Below are 24,602 nucleotides of genomic sequence, written 5' to 3' on the forward strand. Positions count from 1 at the left end.
ATGAGATATTTGAAAAGAAAATGTGTTACAGTTATTGCATTGTGGTGCAGTATTTTTCATTTTGGGTTCTTGATTGGATTAATTTGTTTTCTTTCGTTTCTTTCCATTCTATAGGACTTCTCTTTTCCTTTTATCCATTGTGCAGGTTTTCTTTTATTTTCACGCCAATGGCAAAGTTTTCATCTTAAAAGCATCGTAAAAGGAAGGTTACTACTTCGTTAACCGTTGGATTGAGCTGAAATTTTAACAGCTGATTCTTAAGATATAGTTCTTCACTTTGACCGGTCAGATCTTCAATCAAAGCTCTGAAGTGAGAGCAGTTTATATCGCAAGGTACTTGTAGTTTGGTTGTTGACAACATTGACCTTTGTTGCTTGTTTGGTGCATACCTTTCTCTATAGTTATTTAATTAAGTTGGTTATTGTTGCATTTGATTCTTGATTCAATCATCTTTAATTTGAATATAAATACATAATTTTTGGAGTTTTATACAAGTTGCAGTTTGATTTCTAAACTCCCAAATTGTTTGCATAATGTGTTGTTAAGTTGGATTGGATAAAAATTATAAGTATTAGTTATTTTCCGAGAGAGAGATTGATGAAGGATTGACCCCAACCAAGGATGGAGGCCCATGCTTAAGAAGACTAAGCATGTTTAGAAAGGAAGTTCATTAATCATTCATCCCTTTCATTTGTGTTTGTTATTTTTGATTCCCAAAGTTGACTTAGTTGAATCAACTTTAGTTGACTTGTTGACCTTTGACTATGTTTGACTTGTTAACTATAGTTGACTTGACTTAAGCCAACATGCTAATCTATGTTTATTTGCTTTGTAGGTTAATTAGGAGTAAGAAAGCAATGCTAGGTGGCGCATGGTGATTGAGGAGCATAAATGATGTGGAGGAGAGAGTAAAGCAAAGGCATAAAGCATAAAGTAAAAGGCATTAAGCAAGTGTACCTATGTACCTTTGGTCTCCTTTGGTTTTAGCACACTTTTGCCACTTTTTGGAGACATATGAGACACATTCTTTGTCTCCTTTTGTGCTAGAACGAAATTAGCCTTGCACACACCATAGTTAGGTCTTTTGTCTCTCATTTTTGTAACCTTATTTGACCTAGTTTCTAGAAGCTAGGGTTAGGTTTTTGTAGAGACATCCTTAGGTATCTTTTATTTGCTTAGAGGCTCCTAAACTCTTCTATATAAGGGGTGCTCCTAGACATGTAAAAGGGTTGAACGTTTTGAAGTAAAAACACTCTTGTGTCTCAACCATTTGTGAGAGTTTCCTCCCTAGGGAGTGAATACTTTTAAGCCTTCTCTTGCATAGCAAGTGGCGACACACATCCACTCATTTTCAAGGTTGCCATGGCTTCTAGTCTAGCCTTGTAGTGGCGTGCTTCTCACATTATTACCATTTCTTTCCTTTCCATTTTATGTTTTCTTCTTCCTTTAATTGTTCTTAGTTTTCTATGGTGTATGTGCTTTCCATTTCCTTTTTGTTTTTGAATTAATCCCATCATCTTCTTCTCTTGAGCTTTGTGAAAGGAACCTTCACATCTAGATAGCTTGCTATCTTAATGTCCAGTGGGGATTTCACTTAACTTTCTTAATCAACTCACATCATATTCAATAATCTTAAAAAGGAACAAGATAATCCTTCATCGGAGATGTAAGTGAGGATGTTGAGGCATGAAGGTGCAAGGATGTGATTCACATTGGGAGAGTGACGTGAATAAATGGGTTATGTGATTGGTGGTTTTCTTGGTTTTCATGGGTTGCATGGTTATGTAGTTTAAATGGTGGTTTGAGGATAATTACTTTAGTGTTATTTTATACTGTGTTTGAATGAATGTCACTCATTAGGTTCATTGTATGAATGTATTATTTGATAAGTTGACGTGTTTATGTTATGGTTTATTTCCTATGCATGATGTGATGGTGTATATTTTGTTAGCAATATGTAATTCTCATGGGTTATATGTTGGGAGTGTTTTGTCTTGCTTGAAGAATCTTGGTGGAATTGAGGTTTTCTGTGCCTAGGAACTCAGTGAAGACTCTTTTGCCTGTGTGAAGCAGTGGAAAGGGGTCCTCTTCACCGGTGTGAAACAGTGGTAGAGGATTGGTTCGAGTGTTATACCCTCTCGCATGTGTGAAGCAGTGGGGAGGGGAAAGATGTTTCACCTTATTTCGGCTCGTTGCGAGTATAGTGCCCGATGTGCGATGCATCAACATTTTTACTCATAATTCCATGAGGAATAAGGGAGACAGTCTGGTTGCGATAGTGGGACACATTGAACCATCTGTTGTAGGAAACTAGATGTTGTTGTGGGGTGAGAGGCACCAAAGCTTGATTGTGATAACTATATTTGAAGATTTTAGATGAATGTGATGTTATGTTTGGTTTAGTATGATTGTTGGATTTTAGGTTTGTGTGTTTAAACCAAGGATGGATTGTGATCATAATGTTTTCGTGTTACTTGAATGACATGTTGAGTTTTATTGGACATGTTTTATTACGAACTTCTTTTATAAATATCATTGTTTATGGTTAGCTTACCCCTATTTGTTTGTTTGTGTCTTTGTTGTATGTGCGATGATCGTATAACGTGTGTGTTATACGGGAGTAGATTATATTGCAGATAATCTTGGCATGGAGTAGATTGACGAGAGGCTGGGATGGACTCGAGAATTTTTATAATATATTTAGTTCTTTTAAATCAGATACTAAAAATTATGTAATTTTCTTTTATCCGCAAATGTTATTGGAAGTTTTTGACAAAGTGACGTTTGAAATTATGTAATTTAAATTAAATTAAAAGTTTTTATTAAGTACATTTTCAATGTTAATTCATTTTTCGCTAAATGTGTTCATTTTCTAACTATCTATGACATCCCAAAATTGGGGTGTTACAACTTGTGTTCTTTTGTATGACTTTTCTTTAATGAATATGCAGGTTTCTTACTTCTAGAGTTGCTTCTTAGGCCAGCACATGGTCTATTAAGCAACAATTTATGACAACTTGGTCGTTTTGGGGAGCAATACCTCCAGAAGACAAAGAACATTTCTAGCAACATTTTAAGGTAACACGTCATCACACTTATTCTCTTTTCATTCCTTCTATATGTTAATATTAAACTGCCTTTTCACTTTGGACTTTATTCATTGTCATAGAGGAAGGTGTAGCGGAAACCTGAGCATGAAGCAGATATTCATAAATATTTTCACAGTAAAGCATCTCATAGACTATCTGAGATGTTTAGAGAGGCTAGGAATGCAGGCCAACGACCTTACTGGCTTGGGGATGATGTGTGGAATAATTTGCTGGCACATTAGAATTCTCATGCGTACCTCAATAAGTGTGTTATAGCCCAAAGAAACCGAGGTTCCGAAAAGGGTAGGAGCCTACACACTGGGGGTTCCATTACCACCCATGAGTATGCCATTCGTATGGTAAACAAACCTCCATTCTTAAGTTATTGAAATTGTATAATCATTTTTAAAATTTCTGTATATGTATATAACCCCTTCTTTTGTTACAGGCAAAGGAGCTAGAACAAGCTGCTCATATTGATGAGGTATTTCAACAAACTCATGCGCAAAAGAACTGACCAGTTTGTTGATGAAAGATCTCGGAGGATATATGTAAGCAAACACTTTAAATTTATTATAAGAAAACTTTAATTTTTATGTTATTTAACTAATTTCTCATTATTTTATTTAATATGGGAATAATTTGAAAATAGGCTTTCACAGGTCAGATCTAAACAAGGCTCATATGCTGGTGGATCACAAGATATCATTGATGATCCTGCTGCAAATGATATAAATAGGACAAAGGGTTGGGTTGAGGTTGTCAGGGGTAAGAATAATGGAAGAATATATGGGAGAAGACAACTTGCAGGTGGAAGTAGTAGCCTGAAGCCCCAATCTTCTGCATCCACTTCAAGTGCTGAAGAAGTTACCCTCCTCATACAACAATTACAAGAAACTGATGAAAAACTAAAATCAACTGATCAACGATTGCAAGAAAATGATCAGGCTTATGCAGAATTGAAAGGTCAATTTCAGTCGTTGATGAGTCATTATTTTCCTCCATTCCACTAGCCTTTGTGTACTCATTTGATAGTTGTTTAGTGCTTAATTGTTCATCTTTAGTGTGTTTTCATCTATTGGGCTTTATTGGGCTACTGTTCCGAATTTGGACTAATTTCACATTATTTAGCCTAATTTTTGTTTATAATTATTTTTAGGTATTTGGGTGAAACAATTTTGGAGCTTGGACATCAATAGTCAGTTAAAAAGAGCCGCCACATCATTTCCATATCATTTCCACGTCATCTGAGCGAATGGGCCAACATTTGAGGCCTAGTAGTGGCATTTTTGTAATTCTGCAGCTTATAATGGCAATTTCTTAAATAATGCTGGCAGATTTGAGGTGACCACGAAAATTAGGTCTTCTTGCATGGAGGCAGCCACATTCTTCCTCTTCCACATTCTCTCAAACCTCCAATTTTTATGTTTTAAGCTTTGGAAGGTGACCCATGGAAGCACAAGCTAATTTTTCACGTTTTCCATTCGTTTTTCACGTTTTATGAGTCTTGGACAGCACATTCAACTTGTATTCACGCTTCCTACACCTTGGGTAACATTTATATTGAAGTATTCTCATTTTTTGTTGTTGTTTTCGTTGTTGCCCCTTTCTTTCCTTGCACATTTTCGATTCCTGCACCAATTTAGGTTTTCTGCATCAATTTGCACTCATTTGGATGGTTGAATCAAAATTTATGTTGAACCCTAATTCGGATTCCATGAGGAACTAAGTTAACGTGTTGATTCTTTGTAGATAATGAATTGAAACCTTGAGATTAGTGTTTTGTTCGGTGGAGTTATGTTAATCTCTCAATTCTGAATTTGCGTTTAGGTTTAAATGAAGAAACCATTCTGTTTTTGCTTAATTTGCAAAGTGGAATCATTGTGTGTTCATGCTTAGTGAACTGTAGCAGATTCATGGATATGTGCTTTGCTTAATTGCACTTGAGTTCGAGTTAATTTGCGCTTAGTAGTTAATTCGAGTTCCACGAGAGTTAATATAACCATTTTGAGTTGTAATTTGTGATTGGTGGATGTTCATTTGAAGCAAGAAATCAATGCTGCTTTTACATTGATTTTACATGTCTGCATTTAAGTTTTAAATTGTTTGTTGCATCCGTAAATCTGTCAAACCACCCCATGTGTTGTATTGTTGTGTTCATCTGGAAATTGAAGCTTTAAACAAGAACATTGGTCGTTGGGAGACGACTTGGTTCAACTTTCATATACTGCATTTAATCTGTGTTAATTTGGTAGGGTACGGCCTCTATCAAATTTGGCGTCGTTGCCGGGGACCAATAGTTTTGTTCAAAGTAAAATTTTCAGTGTGTTTGTGTTTGTGAGTTGGTGTTTTGGTGTGTGTGAAGTTCAAGTGTGGTTGAGTTGGTATATGTTCATTGTGATGTTATGGTTTTGTTCAATTCAGTGCCTGTTTCCATTCAAGTGTGTTTTCGTGTAGTGTGCGTGTTATCTATGTAGTAGAGTGAATAGTGTCGCGACGCGCATGAATAATGTCATCTAGAATAGTGAATAATTCATGAATAGTGTCCAATTTTTGCATTTAACTTTTGGATTTTTGTTCTGGTAGCTACGGTACTTGTTTTGATTTGAAATTTTCCCCCCCATTTCTAAGACACTGAACTTGATGGGAAAAATAGCTGGAGCAGTTGGTATGGTCTGAGTTGAGAGATTCAAAAACATTTTGGACTGATTTTTAGTCAACTTCAGAGGACCATAACTTTTGCTCTGGTTATCAGAATCACTATCATTTTATATGAATTTGGGGTGGAATTTAATTTCCTACCTTGTTAGAACCGGCCTTGCCGGTTTGCAAACTCAGAATTTTCCAGAAAATGCAGTTTTCTATATTTCACCAATGTTTTTTGTGATTTTTCTTCATTTTTTCCACTTTTGAAAAAAATTTAAAAATACTTGTACTTTGAGTTTTGATCTGATTTTTTTTGTGGTTCTGTTTGAGCACTCAAAGGACAATCCTACCAATTTGCCAAGTCATTTGGAGTTCGTTTGAGTTCAACAAATTTTTTTGTGGTTCTGTTTTATCTTCAACAATTTTACCTTGAAGAGATTAAGACTAATCGATTTTCTCATTTGGGTTCCAAAAATAATGACTCAACTCTTCCTTTTGGGGTAAAAAATATTATAAGAACACTAATAATTTATGGTGTTGCAATGCAGCAGCAACACAAGCACCAACACCAGCAGTTCTGAATTGCCTTGTGTTGATCAGGATGTGCGTTTACAAATAGAGAATGGTAGTAGTGAAAAGTTGAAGCGGTAGTTTGAGTATTTGGCGTGTGAATATGGATGGAGAGGAAAGCATGCTATTTCCCCTTCTTTTTTCCATTCAGACAAATCACTCCATTATTTTGTATCGATGTTTAAAAAGGTAAACAACTCTTGTTTTTGCTTTTTGAAAGGACACTTTCCACTAACTTTAATATTATATTTAAGGAAGATGAAATAATTGTAAATGAATATGAAATTTAGTAGTGTCATGAGACATTACTTAAGCTTTTAATTCAACTTCTGGTACTCTCGCTTGGGCGAGACTCACTCGCCTGGGTGAAAATACCAGTTTCCTCCACTGTTCACGCGTGCAACAATCAGATATTCACCACCAAACAACGTTTTAGCATTTCTCAAGCAATTACAACATCAAACCAACCACAATATCATGAAGCAAGACCAAAGCAAGCAGAAATTCGAAGAATAAATAAAATCCTAGCTTCCCTTACTTGGAAAAAGCTAACAAGGAACCACGACACCCAAACAGTTGAGCACAGTAGCTCTCAAAGTAGATTTAAGAGCTGGAAAAATAGCAGAACAAGTTTAAAACGAGTTCACCAAGAAAAATCCTAGTTGGAACCATGAAGAATAAGCGGAAGTGAAAGAGTATGAGTTTAAAACGACTTACGTGGAGCAGGGAAATGGGCTGGTTTTCTGAAAAGTATAGAGAATGAGATGGTTAGGGTAGTTTAAGTTCTTGGACACCCTATGGGCCAGCCTTAGGCCCAACTGATTAGGGCAGGCCTTTAAAATTAGAGTAGAAAATAAAGTGGACCTTACATTCTCCCCCACAACAAAAATTTTCGACCTCAAAAATGAAGACTTACTAGGTAAATAGATGTGGACGTGACTTTCTCATATCCTCCTCTAACTCCCAAGTAGAGCCACCAGTTCTCCTGTCCAAGATGACTTTGACAAGACTGACTGGTTTTCTCTGACGTTCCTAAACTCGACTATCCTCCAAAGCAACGAGTGGTACTTCCAAAGTAAGATCCTCCCTGATTTGTACATCCTCGGCCTCCAACACATGAGACGGATCAAATACATACTTCCTCAATTGTGACACATGGAATACCGGATGGAAATTTGCCAACTAAGGAGGCAAAGCAATCTCATAAGCCACAGAGCCAATCCTCCTCGAGATCTGACAAGAGCCAAGGAACTTAGGAGATAGCTTCCTTGAGTGGAGAGCCCTCATACGGTTTGCATACGCCTTTTGTCTACTCTGAGAGGCTTACATCCTATCTCTCATAGTTCTCACTTTCTCAGTAGTTTGCTCTAGTAACTTTGGCCCAACATGACCTGCTTCCCCATCTTGATACCAACACAAAGGGGTCCTACACTTCCTACCATGAAGAGCTTCATATGGCGCCATGCCAATGCTTGCATGAAAGTTGTTGTTGTATGTGAACTCTATCAAGGGCAAAACTTCATCCCAAGCACCCAAGTGATCCAACACGCACGTTCGCAAAAGATCCTCAAGCGATTGGTTTGTTCTCTCAGACTGACCATCGGTCTGGGATGATAGGTTAAACTCATAGTCAACTTGCTACACAAAGCACTCTGCAAAGTCTGCCAAAACCGGGAAGTGTACCGTGTATCTTTATCTGAAACTAAGTTTGACGGCACCCCATGCAATCTCACAATCTCTTTAATGTACAACTGAGCGAACTTAGCCATATGCATTCTCAAGTTCATTGCCAAGAAATGAACATTCTTGGTCAATCGGTCCACCACAACCCAGATCGTATCGTGGCCTCTAAAGGTTTGTGGCAAATGGGTCACAAAGTCCATGGCTATGCTATCTCATTTCCACACTGGTATATCCAAAGGTTGTAGAATTCCACCGGGTCTCTGGTGCTCAACTTTCGCCTTCTGACACGTCAAATTGGCTGATACAAACTGTGGAACATCTTTCTTCATACCCTGCCACTAGAAGGTCTCCTTAAGGTCTTGGAACATCTTAGTCATGCCAGGATGCAAACTAAGACGACTTTTGTGTCCTTCCTCAAGGATCAACCTCTTTACCTCAGCATCATTAGGTACACACAATCTACCCTGGAATCTCAGTACACCATTACTACCCAAGGCAAAATCTTTCGCTTCATCTGATCCAAGCTATTCTCTTACTCCTACCAAACTAGCATCTGTCAACTGCCTTTCTCTGACTAAGTTCAAGTAGTCACTAGATATCGTCAGGGTACTACATCTAATGAACTGAGATTCCAATTCAACTTGTAGCTTCGTGTCTCTAAATTTCTCTAGTAGCTCCACCTCCTTGATCATAAGGTGTGCAATATGCACTATCTTCCTACTCAAGGCATCTGTCACCATATTCACCTTCCCTGGATGATATAGTAGTTCGAAATCATAATCCTTCAAGAATTGCACTCACCTCTTTTGTCTCATGTTCATCTCCTTCTTATCAAACAAATACTTAAGGATCTTGTGATCACGGAATACACGAAACTGGGTACCATAGAGGTAGTGCCTCTAGATCTTCAAGGGAAACACTATGGCTGCCAATTCCAGGTCATGAGTGGGGTAGTTTCTCTCATGCACCTTAAGTTGCCTCGAAGCATATGTCATCACCTTCTTCTCTTGCATCAACCTAGTCCTAGATGAGAGGCATCATAGTAAACCTTAAAGGGTTTACCAACATCGAGAATCACAAGTATTAGAGCACCCGTCAACCTTCGCTTAAGCTCTTGAAAGCTTTCCTCACACTTAGAATCCTTCTATGAATCTCTATTGCCGACTTCAAACTTTCCCATTTTACCACTGCCTCAACCTTTGTTGGATCCACTACTATACCCTATGCAGATATCACATGTCCCAAGAATTGCACCTCATCCATCCAGAATTCACACTTGGACAACTTAGCATACAACTACTTCTCTCTCAAAATACCAAACACTAGTCTCAAGTGCTCGGGGTGTTCCTACTATGTCCTGGAATAGATGAGTATGTTGTCTATTAAGACTACAACAAACTTATCTAAGAATGGCCTGAAGATCTTGTTCATGTAGTCCATAAACACAATTGGAGTCTTGGTCATACCAAAAGGCATAACCACGTACTCGTAGTGTCCATATCGAGATCTAAAGGATGTCTTCTTTACATCATCTGTCTTCACTAAGATCTGGTGATACCCGGATCGTAGATCTATCTTCGAGAACACCAACGCTCCATGCAACTGATCCATCAGATTATCTATCCTCGAAAGGGGGTACTTATTCTTGATTGTCATCTTGTTCAACTGCCTATAGTCCACACACAAATGTGAACTCCCATCCTTCTTCTTCAACAACAACATTGGTGCTCTCCATGGCGAAGTACTAGGCCGTATAAACTGTTTCCCCAACAACTCCTCTATTTGATTCTTCAGTTCCACCAACTCCGCTCGGGCCATACGATATAGAGCCATCAACATTGGACTTGTTTCTGGCACCAGGACAATAAAGAACTCCACCTCTCTACTGGGAGGTAACCTTGATACTTCCTCCAGGAACACATCCTCAAACTCATACACATCCTCGACAATCTATAAGAATGCAATTGGTATAGAGAGCCAATCCATCTCCAATATTACCTCTAACTTTTGTAGAGCAAGGCATATCAGACTTATTTTATATACGTGCCCCTCAACCTCCACTGGATACCTAGCACGCAAGGACGATGTCTTGACTAAACCAAGCGCTGGAGTAGATACCACAAGCTCACATTACAGTTCACACATCATGAGACCCAACTTTTCCACACAAGCATCTGACACAAAAGAGTGTGTCGCTCCAAAATCATATAACACACAACATTTCATTCTAGTTATCACACAATGACCCATAACAAGGTTACATAAGGCTGCTGCCTCAGTTCCAGTCATGGCGTATACTCTGCCCGCTGTTTGAGGATTGTTGCCTCTATGCTTTTGTTGGTTCTAAGTTGGAGTCTGAACTAGAGGTCGTGCCACTACCCTCGCAAGGGTGGGACAATCCTTGCCAAGTGGCCTTCCTTGCCACAATTGTTGCACCTTCTAAAGTCTTCCAATTTAGGGCAAACACTCCTCAGATGAGGGCCCCTACATCAGAAGAACTCTACTTTGTTATGTCGTGAAGGGAAACTATTAGACCCCTGAGACTAAGGGTTGGGCCTATAATACAATTTCCTTCTCTCTTCATGCCTCGGTTTGAATCCAGATGGTCCAATAACCCTCTGCTGCTGCGGGCGTTGAGCTTCCACTTCAACCTTCATCTTTTTCATAACTCTGGCCTTTTCCACCAAGGCTGCAAAATCCTTGATGGACAATGGGGCTACCATCAAACGAATGTCTCCACAGAGGCCATTCTCAAACTTCCTGCATTGCAACTCCTCATCAAGTGGCATGGTGTAGAAATGATTGGGGTGTTTAAATCTCTCTACATAATAGGCTATTAACTTACTTCTCTGAGTGAACTAGAGGACCTTCCCCTTGAAGGCCTCCCACGTGACTATCTCCTCCCTTTCTTCCATGATGAATTTCATGCTGATCGACCAATTCTTTGCCTCATCGGTGACCATGTACACCTTAAATGCCAGTCTGTTCTCTACAGGACACATATTTGCATCGAAGATTCTCTCCATATCCTTCAGCCATTGATCTGTGACATCACAACTGATCTTGCCATTGAATTTCATCGGGTGGTGCTTCAAAAAGTCCTCCAAACTCCATTCCCTAGGTGGAGGTCGTGGTTCTGGGCCGTAAATAGGAGTAGCGATCCAGTTCTCCTCTAGTTATCGGAGGGCTTCCATATGCTGCCTATGAGCATCCTCAACAACCACTCTTGCAGCCTCCATTTACTACATCACCATGTGTTATTGCTCAAATGATGTTGCCTAGCGCTGCATCTATGCCTCATGTTGTTGCACCAAAGCATTACTCTACTGATCCATGGCTGCCACCATAGCTTTTCTCGCTCTTGCGATATCTAGTGCATTACCACGAGGAGATTGAGGATTCCTACGAGGAGGTGCCATATCACTTGGCATACAGGAAAACCATTAGTCAGTCTTGATTAGACAAGAAACTTAGCCAGTGACACTGTGAAGACACAACAAAAGCTAAGCAGGCACATTTGTCCACAGACTTTAAAGAATGACCGCTCTGATATGATAAATGTAACGTCCCATTTAATAGTTAAACTTAATTAAATGAAACATCACACAAAATGATATAAAAGAGAATTGTCATGGAGTAGCAAAGTCATTCCTTACAACTAACCAAAAGTTACTAGAAAGTAAACAAGGCACACCACGATGTCACCAACAAAACGAACTAAATGCTTAATACTGTTTAAAATATATGCTCAAGGAGCAAGGTAATACATAGGCTACATGGCCTTAAAGGAAACTTTAGAGCAAGAGAGTCCAACCCAAGATGAGCTACGCAGCAGAATCTCCATCACCCTGATGACCTCGAGGAGTTCTCACATCTACTTACATCAATTAATTGATGATCATCACAAAAGAGGAAAACCACACACAAACACACAAGCAAAACAGAAAGGGTAAGCTAAAGTAAAAAGGTTTTTAACATGCAATTGGACATACACTTTATAGTAGAGCACAAAACATGTTCATATAAATTTAAACACTCTGCAATCACCAAAAGCACGAGACAGATGTGAAAGATTTTAAAATACATTTAAACACAAAAACCCTAGCTTCCCTTACCTAGAAAAAGGCTAGTAAGGGACATTGACACTTAAATAGTTGAGCAATATAGCTCCATGAGCAAGTTCACAAGCTGAAAAATAGTCGAAGTAATTAAGCACGTGATTACTAAGGTGAATCCTAACTCGACCACGAAAAACAAACCAGAGAAGAAAGGTATGAGTTGGGGACCAACTTACGTGGAAGGAAAACGAAGTTGAACTAGCTTGCCACGGACTAGAGGCAAACCCTAGCATATCACTGTTGTTGCAGTTCTAAGAGAGGAAGGAGAAGGGTTTTCTGAAAATGAGCAGAATGATAATGTTAGGGCTGTTTAGGGGTTTTGGGCACCCCTATGGGCCATCCTTAAGCCCAACATATTAGGGCAGCCTATAAACATTGGGGCAAAAAAATAAGTGAGCCTTACATTAACATACCTTTGCTGGTTGTGTAAAATGGACTTTATACCATTTTTAATTACTAAGAAAAAATCATATTCAATTCACATTTCACAAACCATACCAATAGCAATTTAATAGTTTTATTCAACCAAATTGATGCATCTCAAATACATGAAGAAAATTATAAAATAAAAATGACTAGCATACTTACACAGAAAAATCCTTTACTACTAAAGGAACTTGTTCTGTGAGCAAAAGAGAAATGATAGCTAGGCACAAAGTAGAGTGTTGTCTACCACCTGTGTGTATTTTTTTATTTGAAAACTGGACGTTGAAAATATGAAGAAAGAAGGTAGATGTCTGCAATTAGAAAATACATATGTACAAGGAAGATGAATATGACTTGAAAATTTCTACTTACAATGTAAAGTTGGTCATTCATATAATATATCCAATCATGTATCAAAGGACTAGCAAACTTACAAGCAATTAATTTGGCATCAAGGCTCCACATGTTGGGTTGTCAAAACGGAAACGCTCGATGGGCCGGCCCGCTGGCCCGCCAAAAAAGACAGGTCGAGTAAGAAAACATAACTTGTCAACCCGTACCAACCCGGCCCGTCTAGCCCGTCAACCCGACGGGCCAATCCACGGGCCAACACAGGACAACCCGTGGGCCTTCTAAGTTAAAAAAAAGGTGCACATGCAACATGTGGTTCAAACTGAGAAAGAACACCCTCTGTTAAAGTGCAAAAAATGGCATAGATATTCATTTACGCAAATTAAATTTAGGAACACGTTTCATTTGGAGTTATATATATACACAACTACAACATTCAGTTTAAGTATAAGCTTTTTAGTATTTGATGGAGCTTGGTGGAGACATGAAGCATAAATGATGGAGGAAGCATGGAAGAGTGGAAGGTAAGTTTGTAGGCTCTTGCTTGTAATGGATAGGTGAAAGGATAAATGATTTAGAGGTGCTTCTAGCCTAGGAAGGGGGCTAGAGGTAAAGAGAGTAAGCTCTCTAAAAGATGACTCTCAAGTGGCAATAGTAAGGAGTGTTCTCAACTCAAGGGGTCTATTGCACAAAAATTCAAGAGTGAGTACAATGCTGAAAAATTAAGGCTTTTATACTCAAGCCATTACACATGAGGAATCTTAACCCTTGGATGAGAAGGAGAAAGCATCTTGGCCTTTGGTGCTAGCTTGGAGAAGAAGGCTTGATATTGGCCATTGGATGATGCCTTGGAAAAGGAGGAAGCATTCCTAACCCTTGGATGCTTTGGATCCATGAGGTGTAGGAAGAAGTGTTGACTTCCACTTAGTCCACCTTGGCTCTTTTGATAGCTCATGGCCAAATCTCCTATTGGGCTTAGTCAAGCCCAATTTTATCAATTCAACTACCCATTGTTTGACTTATTATTCTAGAAAGAAAGCCTAAACAATGGGCCAATATTATTTCTATTTTATTGCTCTTTGAGACACCTTTTCAAATCTTCACATCTTCTTTGGCCCATGTGAAGAGTATGAGAAGTCCCTGTGGGTTTGGGCCATCTTGAATGAAGCCTAATTTGATCTTTTCTAGCATGCCCCTTATTATTTGGCCTCTTGATGGGCTTGGGAAATGTGTGAAAGTGGGCGTATATATTTGGAAAAAGTTGGGATTAGGCCCACTTCACAAAAAGAGTGTTTCACACTTTGACTTGGATGATTTTTGAAAAGAATTTTAAAGTAAAGTGTATTTTGGCACTATATTTTGAGGATGATAAAATAAGGGAATGAGATAAAGAAAAAAAAAATTGAGAAGGAAACAAAACAAGAAATTTAATGAAAAAGTGAGAAGAGTTTAAGGATGGGAAAACTCCCTATGGAACTTAGGTCTTCATGAAAGGAATTGGTTAAGGATTACACACCAAATCCCTAACAATGAGTTCCCTTGAGGTTCAATTATTCTTTAACTCGACCACTTTTGATTTTCTTTCAAACTCACTCTCTTTTTTTAATTTCTCTCTTGCTTCAAAGTCTTTTCTCTCATTCTCTTCTTTGGCTTTTCTAATATTATCCTCTTTTGCCTTTTCTTCTTCATCTCTTTTCTTTTTCTCTTTTATCTCTTTTTCCTCTTGTTCTCTTTTAGCACAAAGCTTCTCAAGCTCTTCTTTTTCTCTCTTTTTTTCATACTCTCGAAGCTTTTTAAGTTTTACTTGCTCTTTCCTATGTTTTGCTCTCTTTCTTTGTTCCCTCAAGAGCAAGTCCAAATTGTGCTTAAAATCTTTTTCTAGTCTAGAAAACTTAGCAAGATTTTGGATGAAAGCATCCCCTATGTCAATGAAGTTTTCTATCCTAGCTTGTTGTTCTTTAGTGATCCTAAATGAAGGGGGAATGAAATGTTTCCACATGCATGTTTGTAATTCATAAAATGTATTAATGTATAATTCTCTCCCCTTTTGCAGTTTAGATTGTCTCTTTTGCCACCACTCGGATGCATGTCCTATAAACCTAGAAATAGCATGCCTAAGAATGTCAAATTGACTATATTTGCTAAACAATGGTTGCACCAACTTCTCTGTATCCCACATCCATTCTCTAAATGATATTGGTCATATATCCTCCCCAAGGAATGGAATGTCACTATGAAATGTATGATGCAACTCATGACTACCATGCTTATGCAACCTAGGACTATATGTAGAATATGTACTCATGGTGATTGAATGAACTTATGCAACTTGAACAAAGTGTGGTAGAGGAAATCAATCACAAGTGGACCTCCAGGTTAGGCGAGGTGAGTCTTTAAGACTTCTTAAATACCAAGGCCAATCCTTGCCAAGATACACTTGTAAAAGGTTTCAAAGATCACACAATTGTCCAAGTGCTAACAAAATAAAATCACTTGAGTCACTAAGCACAAAACAAGCAAACAAGACTCAAAGAAATTTAACACTAAAAACGGACCCCTAAATGGCAAAAGATTAGAGACTTTGGTCGCACACTTAATCCTCTATGCAACATGAAAACATGAATATAGCTATGCGGCCTAAAGTAAGGTGAGAAAGCACTTAGAACTTTCAACATACTTACAACTAAAAATGAATCACTAATGGTGGGTGAAGGTTCTACTTAGTGATGGGATTGAACACCTTGTGGTTCCCCAAGACACCTAAGTAGTCCAAATTACAAAGCAAAGAATAAACTACAAAGTTTTAACAATTTGCATGCAATAATGTGTAGCCCAAAGCACTCCAATTGTTGCTTCCAAGAGAGCAACCGAGAGCACCAATTTTTTGTGAATTTGGAGGCCTTAGTTGATGGCCAAAGTAAGCACCAATTGGGGACTTTGTGAGGCAGCAAACAACTCTTGAAATGGCTTTGAATTGGCACCAAATGACCACAATATAGCTGCAAAAAAATTACAACAAAACAATACACAAAAACTATGCCAAGGCAAATGTTAGTACTCAACACTCATGCCAAGAAAATTAAGGCTCAAACTCTCCAAATTTAGTGAAGGGAGGGGTAAAAAGATGAGCACAACCTTTAGAGATTTACTCCTCAACCACCCCGTAAGTTGCTACCTATGCTAGCAACCAAATTAAAATCAAACACTTAATTCATATTCATAAGCATTGGAACAAACATTACTTGCCAAATGAAAGAAAAAACACAAGAAAAGCGAATTAGGAAATGCTAAACCAAATGGAATTATAGTTACAAGACAGAATTGAAATGTCAAGAATGGACAAGCAAAAAATTAAAGGCACACAAGGAGGGAAGTGTTAGTTTTGAAATGATTGAAAAGCCAAGAAGGGGGGTTGAATTGGCTAGTTAAAAATTTAGGCTATCTTTGCAAGCTAAAAAGCACCTTTGATTGAATCAAATAGATCACCAATTTAGGATACAAACAGTACGGAACTATACACTTTCAGTCGATCAAAAACAGAGTTAACAGATTGATTTTACTAGACAGATTCTGTTCTGGTATAATCAATCGATTGAAACTAAAAAACAGTCGACTGAAATACTGGGAAAATGCAGAAATGTGAATTTGAATTTTAAACCAAAAACAATGCTCAAGAATGATCAAGATCAATTCCAAATGATTATACAAACATGGTCAATGCTTTAGATGCTATGAAAACATGCAAGAACATGAAAAAGAAGATTAAAGCACAAGTTCTTGAAACTTTAAAATGAAAATGCAAAGGAGAAAGGTTAGAGAAGAGAGGACACCACGAATTTTTATACTGGTTCACTCAAACCTGAGCTACATCCAGTTTGTCAAGACAACCTTAGCTTGACTTTGCACTATTTCAAAAGTTTTACAAAGAATCCACCCTTACACTTCCAAAATATGCAAAAACACCACAAAAGACTCCTGAATCACACAAGAGTCACACCAGCACAGCAAGAACCCTCTTGTAGACCTGGAAAACCACCAGGCACACACACAGCCTTGCCTACCACAAACCATTTTCTTCAAGCTTCAAACTAAGCCAAAAGCTTCAAGAATTGATCCAAGATCAATCTTCAACAGCTGCAACACCTATGATCACAAAGGAGAGAGTTTCCACAAGTTTTCAGAACCAAATCGTGCTCTAAAATGATCAACAGACCTCTCTTTCGAAAATCACAACTTTTATAGTCAAACTGTTACAAAATTCAACAGGTTGATTTTCAAATCAATCGGTTGATTTCACTTGACTTAAGTGAAATCAGTCGATTAAATACTAAATCAACTGATTGAATTTGTTGTAGTTTAAGACTACTGCAGCCAACCTTTTAACCTGTTAAAAAGCCATTCAACAGATTAAAAAAGACATTTTAACCTGTTGAAAAACCATTCAACAGATTAAAAACACAACAAAGACCAAACTACATCTAATTAATGCTTTAAGGTCTACAACATGAATTACAAACTACAAGTACACTTTCTTAATGATGTAACAACATGGAGAGCACATGTTTCAGCCTTGATCACCATGGATATCATCAAATCTCCTTTCCTTCATCAATGTAGGCTTCATTCCAATGTTTATGGCTTCAAGATAGTTCAAAAGATCTTCATTCAATCTTCATCAAATCTTGAAGAAGCAAACCACCTTGGCTTCTCATGTCAACAGGAAGCACAACAAAGAGAATCCTAGAAGGGAACTAGAATGGATCTACAAAAACAAAACAGAAATTGCAGTGCTTGTAAGAAGGCGTATAGTCCGTTATGCATTGATGCCAATGGGAGGTTGTACACCACTCCAAATTGAAGGCATTAGATAGCACTAAAGGAGACACACTTAGGCCAAGACATTGATGGACAAAAAGCACTGAAATTAGAGCTGAAAACACACCAAAACGCACAAACAGAGAAAGCTGGAAAAAATACTGCACCAGTAAAAACGGTGAAAACTACCTCAACTTTGAGGATTTATCATATTTTTTGTATTGCACATTTTTTGTCACAATTTTTTTTTTAAATTTGCGTCAAGATGTTCCTTAAGCCAGCAAAAATTATCAAGTGAATTGGTTTAGTGGATCGTTCTAGTTAAATCAAACAAAAACAGTGTGCGTCTGGAAAACAAAGTGAAAAAAAAGGCACAGCAAGCCTGAAAACACTGATTGTTGGCCAGACTTTGATGAATTATTACAAATTCATATCTCAATGGTTTTGAGTGATTCTTGTTCCAAAAATTTTGTTTGTCTTATCTTTTAGGCACAACAAACAATTAAAATTAACAGGCACTGTATCACTCAAGAGAATTAAGAAACAGAAGGTGTGCGCTCTGGAAAACAGAGAAACTGGAGCACATTGCTCTCTGAAAATTTTTTGAGATGTTCAAACAAAAATCCAGTGGATTGGAGCATGATATGAACTAAATCATACATGAATAAAAGATGAACATCTCAAGACCCTAAGGTACCACAACCAACGGTGAAAATGGTTTAATCTTTGCAAGAAAACTGTCCAACCATCCACACACATGGTGTAAGCATCATTTGCGTAGTTGTGAGATGGTGACACTGTTTCAAGCTTAGTAAAACAGCAAAAGGAAAGAAATAAACGGAGGAAATGAAGCAAAAGTGAAGAAGAAGACCATAGACAAAACTTAAATGGTAGAAAAATGAAAAACAAGCAAGATTCACCGATTAAAATGCAAGAAACTCAATAGAATGAAGAAAATGGTGCTGAACTTTAAAGGAAAGCTAGTAAATGATGTGAACCATAGCAAGCATGGAAATCTACAAATAGAGTGTAGAACACTCTTGTAGTCTCATAGTTGCATGGACTCAATGGAGAAACACAATAGAAACACATAAACACAACAAATGAACCGTGAAAGATGAAGAACACTGAAAAAAGAAGAAGAGAAGAGATGAAACAACAAGGAAACAAGCAAAACTAAACAAGCTATGGATAGAACCCTTACCAAGCCAAGACAAGTGACTACTCCACGGTTTGGATGACTCTAGATACCACTATGATGGTGCTTGGTGGAGACATGAAGCTCCAATTGCAGCGGAAATGATGGAGGAAGCTAGGAAGAGTGGAAGGCAAGAGGTAAAGAGAGTAAGCTCTCTAAAAGATGACTCTCAAGTGGCAATAGTGAGGAGTGTTCTCAACTCAAAGGGTCTATTACACAAAAATTCAAGAGTGAGTACAATGCTGAAAAATTAAGGCTTTTATACTCAAGCCATTACACATGAGGAATCTTGACCCTTGGATGAGAAGGAGAAAGCATCTTGGCCTTTGATGCTAGCTTGGAGAAAAAGGCTTGATCTTGGCCATTGGATGATGCCTTGGAAAAGGAGGTAGCATTCCTAACCCTTGGATGCTTTGGATCCATGAGGTGTAGGAGAAGTCCATGTGGGTTTGGGCCATCTTGAATGAAGCCCAATTTGATCTTTTTTTGCATGCCCCTTGTTATTGGGCCTCTTGATGGGCTTGGGCTTGAAGCTGCTTAATGGCCAGGGATCGGGCCTTGAGCATGATTCGGGCCTAGGCGTTGCCCAAGCAAAAGCCTTGTTGGGATCACATAAGTATTTTATCTACACTAACCAAAAATCATAACAAAACTTTTGTTTTATTTTGCTTTTTGTTTTTGCAAGTATGGGTCTTCTTAAGTTTTACATATTTATTAAATGATTGTAATATTTTTCCTACACTAAATATTGGGTAGAACTATTTTTTAGTTTTTTTTTTTTTTGGTAAACATTTCCATATGTAAAAGCATGTAGGTCTATCTTTATTATTATCTCAAATTTTGTCATTACATTAATTAAAATCAACAATGTTAACACAAATAATTGATGAAAAAATGATTCGATAAAAAATAAGACAAAGATTTTTGGACCTCTAATTTAAAATAAAATAAAAAACATGTCAGCCCATCAAACCGCCAGCCCGCGGGCCGGGTTGAATAAACAAACATGTTTTCCACTTATGGGTCAGCTTGACCCGACCCGTTTATAACGGGCCAAAAGCGGAACGGGTCAAAAAGGGTCGGGTTGGCCCATTTTGGCACCCTTATCCACATGGCCTACATATTTTCTCCTTCCCTCTAAAATAATGAATTTGAATCTCTCTTGTGCTTCCCTAGTCTCACTCTATGTTGAACCAACAAAAAATTCATAAATAGTGTTAAGCCCAAACTCTTTATACCCACATTATAGCAATCATGCCTATAGTCCCATGAAACCCACTTCATCTTTTATCCTAAAATAAAAATAAATAAACAAAATCCATTATATTAAACTTCAATTACCCACATTTTAGAAACTCACCTCCATCAAAATGCAGTTGACATTTTTACCAAAGGTCCAGTTCACTCACCCTCTTCGAAATACTACTTATTTTTCAACAAAAATTCTTCGTCTTTAGTTCTTACCTTTGCAAGACAGGTGTTTTAGCAATCGCTCAATAACCTTGTGGTCGTGCAGCTTCCCGACCCTCACTTCCGACAAGAAAACATCACTAACGGAGAAAAGGGGGGCGATTCGGAGGATCCAAATCTGATAGATCTTGTTTGTTGTTTTTGGTGATGAAGCAGAGAGGATTATCCCACCTATAGTTGTTGCTTTTGTTGTCACCAAACGAAAAATTTAAATACTTTTTGTGGGTGAGCATTGAGCGAAGACAAAAGAGAAAAACAAGGGATGCAAACGCAAAAAAGGGTTGGAGATAAACCTTTCTTCTTTCAAACGCACCTCTAATAGAACAAAAATAGAGAAGAACGTTGTAAACCTCCTTTCACCCTAGTCCTTTTTTTTCTCACAGCTCCTTCGTTTCCAAACCTACCCTTTCGAATGATTTCTTTCTTTCACACACGCCTCCTCTCTTCTGAGTCCATTTAATGCCATATCTAAACTATTTAAAAAATTTAAAAATCAAAATTCTAATTCCATGTCACCTGACATATAGATAGGTTAAAAAAGGGTCAAATTCAAGAGGTTAAAGTATTAGTACTCTTTGGCTTAAACATACATTTGGTCCCTATTTTTGTTATTTTTATTCAATTTGGTTCTTATTTCGTTTTGTGTTCAATTAGGTCCTCATTTTCGTCAAATTATGGTCAATTTGGTCGTTTTCACTAATGGTGTTTAAATAGTTAACGTTTTTGAACAGTACATACCACGTGTCAGCTCCTGGTTTTTTTTATTTTTAATTTTTTTTTTCTAAAAATGTGTCCACGTGTCAAGTCACAATTGTACCACATGTCAATGCTAGTGCCACAAGTTGGTAGTATTATTATTTTTTTGTTCAATTTAGTCCCTATAGTCGTTATTTTTGTTCAATTTAGTCCCAATTTTTGTTAAAATAAACCAATTTTGTCCCTTTCAAATTAACACTAAATTTAATATCTTTTATACAAATTATATTAATATTTTTTTCTAAAATTGACATTTGAATTTATTATTTTTTAAATTCAATTATAAATTATTAAATTTAATTATAAATTGAACAAAATTCTTATATTTAATTGCTAAACGAATATAATTATTTAAAATATTATAAGAATATAGTTATTAATTTTTTTTCTAATATTTATATTCTAGAATACTTTTAAAATTGATATATAAAAATATTTTAAATATTCAAAATATTTTAGAAAAGTAAACTAATATTTGTAAAATTAGCATTTAAATATAAAATATTTTAGACTTTAATATCTAAAATGCAATAAAAATATTAAATATTTTAAATTTAAATGTGAATTTTACAAATGTTAATATATGTTTTTAAAATTTTAATAATATTTAAATAATTATATTCTATTTAACACTTGAATCTAAGAATTATATTCAATTTATAATTAAATATTATAATTTATAATTGAATTTAAAAAATAACTAATGTCAATTTTAAAAATTAAATGGTTCTATTTTAACAAAATTTGGGACTAACATAGTCTGTAACGTCCCAGGACTACCAAACTCGTCAGCAAATCATTAAGGAGGGCAATCCATCTGGACCCATTCGTACTGGCCACAACCAGCACACTCACACCGGCAACACTCGCCAACTCGAGCAACAACTCAAGAGTTCCTCGTGTTCATCCGCTATCCCGAGCCATAACTCAAGGGAAGTCATTCTGGGCGACAACCCATAGAATGCCACGTGCTTAAGCCCTATCTCGAGCCACAATTCAAGGATATGTTCCGGGCCACAACCCATGGAACAACCAACAAGCCCACCATTGAGATATCTTTGAAGCCTTGTAGAACACGCCTCACAAATTCCATCTCATCCTAGTAATACAACAGTAACACATGCCTTGAACACACCATCGCACCCTCGCTCGCTGAGGCTAAAAGCCTTTGTTCAAACCGTCCAGCCTATCTCGCTTAAGCTAGGTCCACTAGCTTGAGCAAGCCCCTAGAACATCTACAACCGCGAGGTCTCGTTTGAGCGAGCTCCTTCTCGCTTGGGCGAGACTGTCTCTCGCCCAGAACTTCGTACCTCACCTAGGCGACGAGAAAAACAAAACACCCCTCAAACCTCAAGCCTGAGTGAGTCAAGCTTTTGCCCAAAACTAAGGTTTCACGCTTGAGTGGGAAGTGCAAACAAGCACCCAAAGCTCTCGAGTTCTCGCTTGGGCGAGGGACGCTCGCCTAAGCGAGACAACTAGTCGCCCAAAACTGACACCCTTCGCTCGAGCAAGATGTGCAAGCAGTATCAAACGCCATTTTCTCTATTAATCTCGCCTAGGCGAGCCTAGCTCGCCTGAGCGGGAATTGCAAAGTTCTCACAGATTCACGCACGCAAACACTGTGACAAGGTCCAAACAATGCTATAATCCATACCAAACAATTGAAAACATTGCACGAACATGTGAACTCCAATTCAGACCCCAAGTGGTTCCCAAAATCCACGTTTGAACTAGAAATAGCATGTAAAGTGCAGAAACCCCCAATATTCATGCAATTTGGTAAATATTTCGATCTTCAATATGAAAGCACTCAAATCCCTAATTCAGACCATATACTAGCACAAATTTCTCATGGCAAACACTCATCAAATCATACACATAAAACAACAATACTTATATAGAGTCTTAATATGGGTAATACACAAAAAAACGAAATTGATTTAAATGGGTGAGTTTAATTACTATTTAAGGCCATTATTTAGTGGTTTTTTAGCCCCTTTTGGCTGTCATTTTGCTAGGGTTTCCTCTACACCTTCATATTCATGTCACAACTAACTTTTAACAAAAAGAGAGTTAAATTTGGCTCACCAAGGTTTAAACCCATGACCATACCAATGCCAAGTCAAAGTTAAACCACCAAGCCAATTCATGTTTCTTGTCAATTCACATAATTCTATAATCATGTTACCACCCAACATGACCATGTATAATATTAAGATTAATAATAAATCAAAGAACACATAACTTGCATACATAGGACTCGAACCCAAGTCCTCTCACACAATCAAAGTACTCTCAACCATTTGAGCTAGTATTTTTCCACGTCATACTAATCAATATTTAATGCCATAAAGGCTCCCACTACTCGCATTTATTAATTAATTAATTAATTTTCATGGTTCTTACATTCCCCCCACCTTGAAAAGTTTTTGTCCACAAAAATAGAACTTACCCGAAAAAAGGTGAGGATAAGACTTACTCATGAGATCCTCCATCTCCCAAGTCATCTCCTGGGTTGCCTCATCCTAGAGAGCCTTCACAGTCTGAATCTCCTTCCCTCTGAGTTGCTTGACTTGAGACCCCATAATTCTCACAAGTCCAACTCCCACAGTCAAATCCTCCCGCACCTGGACATCATCCTGCTCCAATACATGAGTAGGGTCTGCCACATACTTCCTCAGCTGTGATACATAGAAGACGTTGTGCAGATTTGCCAGGTGAGGTGGCAAGGCAATCTCAAATGCTACTGGTCCAATCCTCCTTGTAATCTGGTATGGCCCAATGAATCTAGGAGTCAACTTCCTCGACTTGAGAGCTCTCCTAATACCTGTTGTCGGGGTAACCCTAAGGAATACATGATCACCCACCCCAAACACAAGTGGCCTCCTCCTCTTATTTGCATAAGACTTTTGTCGACTCCGAGTCGCACGCATGTGGTCCTGTATCACCTTCACTTTCTCAGTGGTTTGCTGCAAGAATTTTGGCCCAAGACCATTGACTCCCAATCCTGTTGCCAACACAATGGAGTCTTGCATCTCCTACCATTAAATGTCTCGTATGGTGCTATCCAGATGCTGGAATGGTAGCTATTATTGTTGACATGAGAAGCCAAGGTGGTTTGCTTTTTGAAGATTTGATGAAGATTGAATGAAGCTCTTTGGAACTATCTTGAAGCCATAAACATTGGAATGAAGCTTACATTGATGAATGAAAGGAGATTTGATGATATCCATGGTGATCAAGGATGAAACATGTGCTCTCCATGTTGTTACATCATTAAGAAAGTGTACTTGTAGTTTGTAATTCATGTTGTAGACCTTAAAGCATTAATTAGATGTAGTTTAGTCTTTGTTGTGTTTTTAATCCGTTGAATGGTTTTTCAACAAGTTAAAATGTCTCTTTTAATCTGTTGAATGGCTTTTTAAAAGGTTAAAAGGTTGGCTGCAGTAGTCTTAAACTGCAACAAATTCAATAAGTTGA

The 24,602-nt window shown here is 37.7% G+C and overlaps 1 protein-coding gene across 1 annotated transcript; it reads right to left on the reverse strand.

Moving 5' to 3' along the window:
* Nucleotides 1-23,647: 23,647 nt before the first annotated feature.
* LOC114170207 lies at nucleotides 23,648-24,157 on the reverse strand. The gene has a single exon (XM_028055694.1). The coding sequence runs from the start codon at nucleotides 24,155-24,157 to the stop codon at nucleotides 23,648-23,650; it is 510 nt and encodes a 169-aa protein (XP_027911495.1).
* Nucleotides 24,158-24,602: the final 445 nt, after the last annotated feature.

The sequence above is a fragment of the Vigna unguiculata genome, chromosome 11 (genome assembly GCF_004118075.2).
Source record: "Vigna unguiculata cultivar IT97K-499-35 chromosome 11, ASM411807v1, whole genome shotgun sequence".
In the NCBI taxonomy this organism is placed as follows: Eukaryota; Viridiplantae; Streptophyta; class Magnoliopsida; order Fabales; family Fabaceae; genus Vigna; species Vigna unguiculata.